This window comes from Calliopsis andreniformis, chromosome 8, assembly GCF_051401765.1.
Source record: "Calliopsis andreniformis isolate RMS-2024a chromosome 8, iyCalAndr_principal, whole genome shotgun sequence".
Lineage (NCBI taxonomy): Eukaryota > Metazoa > Arthropoda > Insecta > Hymenoptera > Andrenidae > Calliopsis > Calliopsis andreniformis.
Window position 1 is genome coordinate 11,288,877 of NC_135069.1, and position 11,721 is coordinate 11,300,597.

The 11,721-nt window shown below is 36.3% G+C and overlaps 1 protein-coding gene across 1 annotated transcript; it reads right to left on the minus strand.

Annotated features, from left to right (window-relative positions):
• Positions 1-4,885: 4,885 nt before the first annotated feature.
• Positions 4,886-9,087, minus strand: LOC143182088 (arrestin domain-containing protein 17-like). The gene is made up of 6 exons (XM_076382829.1): positions 8,970-9,087; positions 7,675-7,830; positions 7,363-7,586; positions 5,675-5,863; positions 5,373-5,572; positions 4,886-5,185 (listed from the first exon to the last, which is right to left on the minus strand). The coding sequence occupies exons 1-6, from the start codon at positions 9,085-9,087 to the stop codon at positions 4,984-4,986; spliced, it is 1,089 nt and encodes a 362-aa protein (XP_076238944.1). The 3' UTR covers positions 4,886-4,983.
• Positions 9,088-11,721: the final 2,634 nt, after the last annotated feature.

Consider the following 11,721-nt stretch of genomic DNA (forward strand, 5'->3'; position numbering starts at 1 on the left):
TTCCAACTATTCAAGAGCCTAAAAGGACACGCCTTGCTTCTTTCTACTCTGTATACCTAGTGTCCAAATGAAACAAATGTTTCTATCTATTAAGAAACAATATTTATTGAGATATCAATGTATAAGAATCCACAGCTTATTTGATTATAAAGAAACAGCAACGGTAGAACTGTTTCCTGGATTTCCTACAAAATGTTCGATGCGACCAGGTAGTTTATGACACGGGAAATCTAGGGTCGTTTATGGTATTGCAACGCAGTAAGAATTCTGACTAGTACCAGTACGTTTTCGGTCGACAGAGACGATATTTAAGAAGATTTTTATTTGTTAACAGAGCCGCATTAATACTTTCGGAGAAAACTAAAATCTAAAAGAATATCGTTTGCTTGCTCAAAATTTCTTTCACACCGTTTATGCGCTAATACTTGAAGAAGTGACTTTCTTTAGAAATGGTAGGACCTCCAAGGGCCCAACAAGGGGTTCATGGGTAGGGATGTGCTCGGGAGTGACAAAGCCAATAACTAATGAGCGTAGGCGTGAACTGCGCAAAGGGTACGAAAACTCGTCAACCGACAACTGCGTTCTCCCAGTGAACGAAGTATAGTTGAAAGAACTTAAATTATTTTAAAAAGTAGAAACTCTTTCGAATCGTACCCTAATCTGCACAGTTACCACTAACCCAGACCTAATTCAGATCTAGCTCTTCAATAGCTGTAAAATGTAGTTGTCTTTCTAAGGTACGTTTTTAACGAATACACAACTTATACGCAACTTTGTCAACTGCTGTCGCGCCACACTGTTCTTGGAAAGACAGCCAAGCGTCGACCTGCGCTGACCTGCATAGATTGTCATGCATGTATACGTGAAGACGAAATTCAGTGTAGTAGTAGCGGAAGTGTAAGAAATTTTCAAAATTGCCGCCTAAACGACCTGAGTGGCACTCCCCGGAAGCAACCACCGAGGCGGAAATGCACCCTGCGAGGGCAAGCGGCAACCCCGGGGGAAAACCCAGGGAAAAACCCAGGGAGACAACGCACCTCGGCAACGTAGCCGAAACTGCGCGCGGAAAGGGACCCCACGCGTAGGGCCCTTCCTTCTGGCTCGAGCATCGCTACTAGCAACATCGGTGGAATTCTTGCGCCTGATTTGACGAATTCATTGTCAGCTTATAATCATTGTAATGTTACGAGACGGGAGGCGAGCAGCGCGAGAGACCGTCGAAGATAGGTATAATTCCAAAGAATATAGTGGTTGATGTGTTGGTTGGTACACGGACGAAACTGATGCGAGATCAGTGAGCCGTTAGGATTATTGTAGACGAGGACGGACCTGATGTAAAATCAGGTAGCCTCTGAGGATAGGTGTGCTTGCGGACGAAACTGATCGGTGATCAGTGAGCCGCAGGAGAGTGAGTTTGTGAACGTACCTGATGCGAAATCAGGGAGTCACTAGGATCAGTTTTACAGACGAACTCAAATTAAATTGAGGTGCTGTTAAGGAGGTTGGCGAATTCGAACAGACGAGCCTGATGCGAAATCAGGGTGCTGTAAGGAAGTTGGATAATGTACAGACGAACCTGGTATCAGGTGGCTGTAGGAAGTAGACGAAACTGATGTCAAAATCAGTTAGCTACAGGATAGGTTAGCTTTCATGGACGAACTAGGTTGAATACAGTTTCTTTGGAAGTAAGGGTAAGCGGACGAAACTGATGTAAGATCAGAGAGCCGCAGGAGATGTTAGTGAGCCTCGTAACTTTTTAATTATTAATTGATACAACTTGAGCGGTTAAGCTGTATCGTGGTGGATCTGTCAACTTCGAATGGGATCGCTTAAGGTAGTTATAGGTTTGTAAGCAATCTACGCAAAATTACAATGAATACTTGAATATATTCTAAATCAGTCTTTACGTACAAGTGTACAGTGTAGTGTTGTCGCGTAAAGTGTATGATTTTAATGCACGGTGTTAACGCACTGGCGATGCGGGGACTTACAGAGTGGTTGTAGGAATTGCCAGATAGAATTTATGCCGACTAGCGGATTTTATGAGGTTAACTGTAGACTCGAAAGGGAACTTTAGCCCGATCTAACTGGATAGCAACCAACTCTGACGAACTTGACTATCAACGTGACGGTACTGTTCTGAACCCGTTAGGGCTAAAATCTCTGAGTTTATATAGGCCGAAAAATGAGTGGGGGTTCGTTAGAAATTTCCATATAAGGAAATTTCTCACGGTTGGTACAGCGTCGTGGTTGCTACCCAGCTGCTCAGGGTCGCGCTTACATTAAGATAACGAAAAAAACGAGAGTGCTAGGGCGTTTTCTCTTAACAGGCAGAGACTTGAATATTTGGGAGAATAGACGGAAAATATTCTCCATACGTAACAGTAATAAGCGCTCAAGAGTTAGAACACAATTTCAATAAATTTCTAACAGAAGTTTTCACGATATCTCGAAAATATATCCACTGGTTGTTAAATTCAAGAATCAGAGTCAGCTTGAATGACCTTGACTTTGATGTATATTGTCAAGGTGACACTCCTAGCCGTAACTTTGACTCATTTTGGGCATTCCACGAATTATTCGAATCCACGTAACGAAGAAATAATATACAGAGTGTCCTTAAAAATTGGTGCCAAACTTTGAGGGCGTGTTAGAGCCTCTTCATACTATTCGTTTAGCCAGTGCGCAGAGGAGTATTTGTCCAGAAAAGCTGATCAAAACTTTCATAAAGATTCTATAAATGAGAAATATCACACTAAACAATAGGTGATCTTCAAACTTGAATAATTGCAAACAGATAAATAATAAGAAAGTGAAAGTTACTGGAAAGTATGATGTATACCTACTTAAAAGGTGTCTGTAAAGAAAAAATGAACATAATATCTTCATCACATGTAAATGATACTAATAACCGAGCGATATTTCAGAAACGAATGAAGAGAAAAATTAGTACTACAAAAGTTTTTATTTATCAATGCAGAACAATGCTTCGTGAGTACGTAAATTAAAAAAATAATACTGATACAATGCTGTTCATACTTTCCATTAGCCCAAACAGCGAAAATTTTATATTTTACACAAGACTTGAAAAATTGTATTTTGAGCAGTTTTTCAGGCCCAATACTCCACTGTGTGACAACAATCTAACTTCGTCAAATTTTTTTTTGAATGGGATTTGGATGGTGACCACTATATGATCACCTGCTAATATTCGTACTGCATCGATACACCACAGAAATTAGCCTTTCGTCACACGAGCTAGATGAATAATGTAAATCAGCCCTTACTCATCAAAACAGATAAAGTCTTAATAAACATGGGTCCATATATTATTAATTTCATAGTTATGAGACATTGTCGACTTTAAAGTATTGTCTACTTCTCTTTACAGAGAAGTGACTGCCACTGATTTTGAGACACACTTCGGCACTTTTGTAGAGCACGCACACGTTCAAAGATCCCTTGATTTTCCCCTTATGTATTTCTTGAAAACTGCCTTCGATTCGCTGTTATAATTTATTTAACGAAGTAACTGGTTCACTACACACTATACTAAAAAGTTTAAAGAAATGGACGTTTGAAGAAATTACCTCAATTTCAATATATCTCGAAAACTAAGGCCAAAAACGTATACATGTACAGAAGAAAGTTCTCCAAAATGTTAATTTATGCAACAAATTTAAGAATCATTGAAATTTATGAGAAAGTATAGCCTTTCTAGAAGTTTCCCAAAAATTGTGTTAAAATTAAAAGGAGTTCTGTTCAATGTGTATACGTATTTTAATCCTTCAATTCCACTTACGTACAGATGCTTCGCCTCGATCTTTTATCTGATAACTGCGATATACTCGAGCTCCCTCCTTTTCACCCTGACTCATACACACTCATTCATGTACCGCGCTCTCGCCTTGTTTCAGGCAAAGAGTAGGACACGCTTCTCAAACTGACAAAATTGATCTTTTGAAACTTTCAAACGATTATTGATAACACTACAAAATTATTAAAAGTAAATAACATACCTTTATTTCTTATTTGAAAAATAGTTATAGTACGAATGTGAAAATGCTATTTGAGAATATAAAAACACATCTGGACATAGCATATACGAATTCTTACATATATCTATTCTTATTCTACCTAAACTGTCATTTTATACGTGGCATATTGGTATCCAAAATGGCATTGCAATATAATTTTTTGGTAATTGTTTTTCATATAGATGTTGTATACAATTGTTTTATATATTTCTCAAACAGTTTAAAGATGTATTAAAAATGGAATAAAAAGTTATTTGTTATCTAAAATGTGATTTTCAGAATTTAATAAAAAATAGTAGACAAATAATAGAAAATATCCAAAAGATGTAATAATCTAAGACTAACAATAAAATGTCTAATGTTGAATACGTGGACCAGTAGGCCCAGTACTGGCCTTGAGCTCTTGCGCACTGCACACAGCTATGTACCTTCCTATAGCTACACCACTGGACTTAACGTAAGGTAATATTTGTCAAAACTCATTAAAATATATTGTTTAATTAGTATTGACTTAACAGAAATAAAGTTTTTATAATGTTAAACTATTTAATTTGTGTTTCCCAGCATGGTAGATAATATCATAACTACTATCTTTTACACTTAGACCTACTACTAACAGAAGAGTATTTAGTTTTGGTACACTAATTAAGAACTTTTTTAATACTCATGAACAAAACATGTGCTACTCTTCCAGAAAGATTTTTATTTTTATATTTTATAAATTCTATATAGACTAAAACCTTTATTTTCGAAGACTTTTTTTATCTGCTCTTATCGGAACGTATAACATGAGAACATCTTTTAAAAAAGCTGCAATGATCTATGTTTTAACTAAAATCTATATAAAGTTAAGTATAATAAAGTTTTAGTCTGCGTTGTTGATAATCGACATTTCGGTTCGATTTGAGCCAGTGAAATCAGTCTCAGGTATAACAAGTATGTCACTTCATGAAGACTGATTACCAGCTGGATTAGGTGCATTTGGTGATATTGGCATTAACAATGGAATATGCACTTCTGAAGATTTTTCAACGATTTCTTCAGATTTGGGTACGTCCTTTAATTCGTTCAGCAGAGGTGCAGACGATGAGGAATTCAATGGTATCGTTCCAATGATCGGAAAATATATTTTCTTCACTGCAAAGTGCCTAATTAGAAGGCATACAAAATTATTAATTGCAAACAGAGTGAGGATAATTTCATCATTAAAGTCAGACTTTAAAGTTAAAGAATTTAAAAAGCTTAGACTTTCTGCTGCTATTCGAAAATACAATATTTATAATTTTTAACAGCTCTATTATAGTTCCGATTACGAAATAATAATTGGCTGCTTACGTTCCCGAAACATGAACGATGATATTTAATTTGTAGCTTATGTCAATAATAAGGCAAAATGGCAGATGGGATGGTGGCAGTGATGGTAATAGCAACTCAGGAACGATCTGTGCATTAGTAGCGAAGGGCACATTCATTTTGGAGCATGCTACAGTGCGACAGGCAGTCTTTGTTTTCATTAACGTGTGAAAGTTTAGCACCTGCAAAGTAAAAGGAAGAAGAAACAAAAGAATTGTCGTTCCTGTTGTGCCCTGCAACAGTATCTTTGCCACAGTAAAATCTTTTAAAGATATTTCACTCACCTGTTCTAATTTCAGTTCGATCTTCGTCACTTGAACACTGCTTGAAGAATTTTCATAGTCTATCATTGCGCTTACTCTTTGTCCTGGGACGTATCCCAGGGTTGGAACTCTGATACGCATATTCAACGAGCCTAAGTCGATGCACCAAAAGCAACAAAAGTTCCTTGTGACCTCATCGTCAACTCCTAACTATATGAAAGTATGGTACCTCGTTCAAGTCTGACAATTACATGAAACGGTGTACTGTTCAGAGATGAAATGTTGCCTCACCACCTGTAAACTCAAACGACCAGCGGAAGGGAATCGTTCACTTGCATCACTAAAACATTAGAGATAAGGCTTAAGGCGTATTGATATAATTTTGTGTGCGTCCAAACGCACACGACAGTTTTCAACATACATATTACCTACTAAATGTGTTTTGTCATTGTCTTCACGATGTGTGCATTTGACGCAAGCACAGGCTGCAGCGTCAAAAGCGTATAGGCGACGATATTACCGACAAAATTAAGCAAATGTCTGTAATTGTAAATTGTAAACATGGGTTTACGGGGATACCCTTTTCATCCTTATGTTAGAAGATTTTGAGCTGGGAGAAGCTTCATTTAGTAAAGAAAGATTCAATCGAGAGCGCTTGGAGGGACTCCTGGGTTCTCACTCCCTTTTCGTCTTTCACTCACTGTCGTTCCTTATATCCACAAACGCTGAATGAAGCTCAAATTTCGTATCCCTGGCAACTATCTCGTAACCAGTCCCGAGTTGCGTGCATTTAACGAATAAATCTGTACGTCTTAAGTCGTGACGTCACTGTCATGCAAGTGGACGATTCCCCTTTTCCCTCGGCTGTTTCAACTTGTAGCTAGTGAGCCAACATCTCATCTCTGAATAGTACAACCCTGACAATGAGTTTTCAACCAAACGCAACAATACGAAGTTAAATAAAAATATCGTAGTTTTTGAAATGTAAAATGCTATTGTGTCAATATAAAGCGTGTATGAATGTGAAATGGATTTAATACGATAGCATTTTACATTTCGAATACTACAATATTTTAATTTAACTTGGTCTTGTTGCATTTAATCGAAGACTGCCAGGGTTAGTACAGTCAGCGAAATTTCCATAGGTCCACGTAATATTTTTTCGTAATATTGAATATTTTTTAAAAACTAAACATGTTTCAATTACAGATGTAACATTACATTGATTATAAAGACAACTGAATAACTTTAAAGTACATATCTTTCTATAGTTGAGCAATTATTCAGAAATATGATATTTTGGTAAAAATATATGCGAAATTTCTATAGTTCCACTTAATTTTATACTTTATTTACTTTATACAAACAACATGTTCTATTTAATAATTGCTTCCTAATAATGTGTATTTTTCATACCATACACAATACTTACACCGTTAAAAATGAAAGGAAACGAGCTGGATCTATGGTAATTTCGCTCAAGTTTGTAATATTACGACAGATATCACGGTGACAATCACAATAAAACGCAACAACCAAAAATACTGATGAAGAAAGCAATTGAAATCAACGAAACAGTTAAACATCTAATTATTCCCATCGGTAATATTGAAATATTCAGTCGATAACAATTAAAACCATGTAAATGTCTTAGTGGATCTATGGAAATTTCGCTGACTGTACATACGAAATAAAGGAGAACTTCTTACACATCTTTCTTGGCACGAATTCAAATCCAAGACTGAGAGAACAGTGAAGATAGCCGAACACTTGCGATCGAATCTCCATGTTCGATCTATCACACCCTTTACCGTGTACCTTACATATCCAATAGGGTGTTGGAAACTGTTAGGTATGCTGCAGGGCAGTTTGAATACAAATGGATAGCGATGATAACCCGGAGGAATCTCGACTTGTACATTAGCTGGAAAAGCTTCCAATATCAATTTTCCATGTTTTATGAACAATTATGTAAATTAATATAAAGAGCAAGAAAAGAGGAACGCAGTCTTTCTACTCACAGTCTCTGGCACCTAGTATAGTGAATTTGAAGTTGAAATAATCTTCGGTATCACTGTACACAGCTGTCTCAGTTACAAGGTTTTGTTGTGCATCATAGTATGACCGTGATTCGCTCCATTCCACGTGAGCTTTTCCCTTGGCAGATACGTATAATTCTAGAGAGTATCAGTTAGTTTATTAATAAATTAATCGATGATTCTTAGTATGCTGAGTTATGTGTCTTGTGGAAATTCGATAGATCTTAATCATTTCCGTGTATTTCAATATATATTTAAACAAAAGGTTGTATTCTGAATAAGTAAAAGTTCATAGATCAAATTTTACATGACATGTAGGTATATGATAGTGTCGTGACAGAAGGACCCAGTAAGAGAGATGAATAATTTTTAAAATATCCAACAGGTGCCACAATTTTTGATTTACATTTTTATAAAATTTACTTATAAGTAAGAATATATTTAATTGCATCATATTTACATAACACGTGATGAACTTCCTTTTTATAATTGTGGTTGAGTGTGAAAATTTCTTGCTTAAAACTTTATCTTTGTGAAGGGTGAAAAGGGACACATATTTTAATAATCTTTTTGCATATGATCTATATCAAATTTTGTTTCCTATATTATATTAAACACACGGTGTGTATGTACATAATGTCTCGAATGAGCTAAAAATGGGATAGTTGGACCAAACAAGAAGGCATTAGGACCACTATACACATGCATGTATTGACTTTTTCAGTGTGCCAACGGAATATAAACAGACAAATACCTCAGTAAGAGACAAATGAACAGAAAGACAATTGAAGCTGTAATAGGTGCTATTAAAAATGAAAAAATGGGTATTAACTTAGCTACAATCATTTTTGATATTCCCAAAACTACATTAATTCGAAGAAAATTGCTTCAAAACGATAGATAGGTACATAGATGTTCTATGAAATTCGAAAATCATTGTAGCTATTGTAGACAAAAAATAAAGTAAGAAGAATTATAATAAATATAAAATTGTATTCTTAAAAAAAAATATATATAAATATTGTTTCCTTTTAGAGGTTCATCTTACCAAACCGTAGATATGGGGTATCCTACAATTCTTTATATTATTATCTACGAAAAAAGTAACACAACTTTTGTTACATTTTCTAGCTTTTTAAATAAACTTTAGTAAAAGCTGTTAGCTTTATACATGAAACGCAGCTGCACTTAAAATTTAAAATACTAGGGCACCGAAAGCTCAAACTCATTCTGGTCCTTCAGCCATCAACATTTCTTTATCAGAAATCGAGACTCACCTCTTATGTTCTTGGCTTTACTGATCTCTACAATAATGTCACCAGTCACGGTTTCACCAGGAGCGTATGTGACACTAGGTCGATCAAATTCCACACAAAATTTTTTTAACGACGGCATCATGTACGAACTGTTCAATATTTTTTATCGAAAGATTCCACCCGCGAATTGATCTGCTCGAAAAGAAAATTCCACACGTGGTAATGATAGTCTATAGAGAAAGTTGTTTGACATGTATTTTGCAAACTGTTGACTGAGTTGTGCATCCGTGAGTATTTAGCACCACTACGGATGCAGCTCATACAATTTTCGTACAATTTCGTACAATTTTCGCCCAATTTCCCAAAACTTTTCAATGAAGCTTTTATCTGGCAATGAAGAAACCTCTTAATCTTGCCTACTCGCTTTTCGTACATAATAGCTGCACTGTAACCGTAATTCCAGGGAGTATGATGCAACTTCCGAACCTTTTTACTTAGAGCTTTCCTTATTTGGGAAATTTTAGGCACCCCCACTCGTTTTTTGGCCTATACAGGGTGTAACAAAAATGTTGCAGTTCCTTAAAAGGGGTGATTTGAAACATGAGCTTCTTTGAAAAAATTCTACCCTAGCATAAACCATTTCGACGGTCGATGACCAGGATCGTTACAGTGACCCAGTGACACAGGTTTACAAACTACAGGTGAAGTTTGTTCTCCTCTCCCTTTATTTTTTGTTGTATTGCTTTTTCGTTTATACGTTATGCGAATAAGAAATTTACGTTTCGTGTTTTTACGTTGCACGTAGTTTTCCTCGATTTTAAGTAATTATTCACTTCAAGTGATACACAAAAAAAGGACTTGGTATTATTTATTATGTCGCTTTCAGTTTTCATACTAATGCTATTTTCTTCGATGTATGACGACTTTCTTGTTCGGAGTACAACCGTAGCATCTAGCTCGCGCTCTCATTGGCCGGTATTTTTCGTTAATAATTCGTTAACGAAGCCTCATCTTACATTTTCGCTAAGGAAAAAGTTGTTTCAAATCACCCCCTGAATCACCCCTTTCAAGGAACTGCAACATTTTTGTTACACCCTGTATAAACCCGTCCATTTTAACCATCAGAGGATCAAAATTACATCGTCACGTTCAGAGTCAACGTCGCGTCATATTCTCCAGAGTCGATTATCCTGTGAGATCGGGCTAAAGTTCCCTTTGGAATCGAAGCAAACCTTATAGGATCCACGAGTCGGCATAAATTCTATTCTGGGATTATTTTCAATCACTCTACCCCTGCATTGCCAGTGCGTTAAAACCGAGCATTAACTATTTGGTGATTTCTAAATATTCTTAAACGTCACAAAAATTACACGACACAGCTGTAAACAAAAGACTTAGTTACAATATATTTTAGAGTTTAACTTTTGAACTTGAGTTAAAGTTTACACCCGCATTCTAGCTCCACAATTCTTAGTAATAATTGAACGTTCCCACACGAAATATTATTAATTATAATTAATTATTTAACTATTATTATTAACAGTTACGAGGCCAAATTAACAATTCTGCAGCTCCCTAATTTCGCATTAGGTTCGTCTGCATCCTAACAGCTCCTTGATTTCCCATCAGGTTCGTCTGCTTTATCGTTTTCCAACCTCCCAGCAGGTCTCTGACTTCGCGCCAAGTTCATCTGCGTTTTTACCAACTTTCTAGCAGCTCTTCAACTCCACATTGAGTTCGTCTGCCAATTTCAATCCTACTGACTCCCCGATTTCTCATTGGGTTCGTTCACAAAGTTTCAACCTCCTGTGGCTCCCCAATTTCGCATCAGGTTCTTCCGCAACTGATTCCACCAATCCTGAGGCTCCCTGATTTCACATCAGGTTCGTCCTCGTCGTCAATAATCCTAACAGCTCCCTAGTTTCGCATTAGGTTCGTCTGCGCACCTTACTAACAAACTGTCTCACACTTCTAACAATCGACATTGCGATGACAGACTGGGAACCCAGGTAGAAGCAAACGTATTTTTTCCCGATTCCCTTCAATTCAGAGCCCTAGGAGTTACAAAGGAGCGTTATCATTAATACAGCATTGTCAGTTAATTACGTCGTATCTAGTTATGTAAAATTGCTCAAACTTACCAATGTAACATCATCTTTACTAAAATGTCAAATTTTCTTTTCTGCGTTACCTCCTTTACTATTTGTAATTTTTAATTAATTATTTATGTTGTACTAATGATAATACTTTGTTGAATAATTAATCTTGTAGAATTAAAATTTGTTTACCTTTTTTACTATCTCTGGGACTTTGAATTGGAATGAAGAAAAAATACGTTGGATCGCTATATCCCGCCGTCGACTATACCGTCTACTACTGCTGCTTACAGCGCTGTAGAAATACTATCGGACTGATATTTCGGCTTGATATTGGGAGGACTATCAATGGATAAAAATAAGTCAGATTGCACATTATAATTATCATTTCCTGGAAATTTGTGATGGAAGATATGATGGCACTTGATGCAGCAGTTAAAGGGCGGCAACCATTTGCACCAACGCGTCGCTACAGAATACATGCATTTACTTTAGAGTCAAATTTAATCTTTCCACAGCAGAAGATTCTTTGATTCGTTATCTGATTAGTTATCTAAAATCTGTGTTTCCTTTCATGAAAAAGATTACAGTGAAGAGCATTTTCGAATCTACGAAAAAGTGTAAAAATGATGGTTTAGGGAAAAGGCTAAAAAAGTCGTAGACCTATTTCTTATATA

Excerpts from the sequence above, each read along its gene's own strand:
- LOC143182088 (XM_076382829.1), bottom strand. The coding sequence starts at position 9,087 with ATGCCGTCGTTAAAAAAATTTTGTGTGGAATTTGATCGACCTAGTGTC. Across the intron at positions 7,831-8,969 it reads TAAAGCCAAGAACATAAGAG|AATTATACGTATCTGCCAAG; the intron begins GTGAGTCTCGAT and ends GATACTCTCTAG. Across the intron at positions 5,573-5,674 it reads TCGAACTGAAATTAGAACAG|GTGCTAAACTTTCACACGTT; the intron begins GTGAGTGAAATA and ends TTTACTTTGCAG.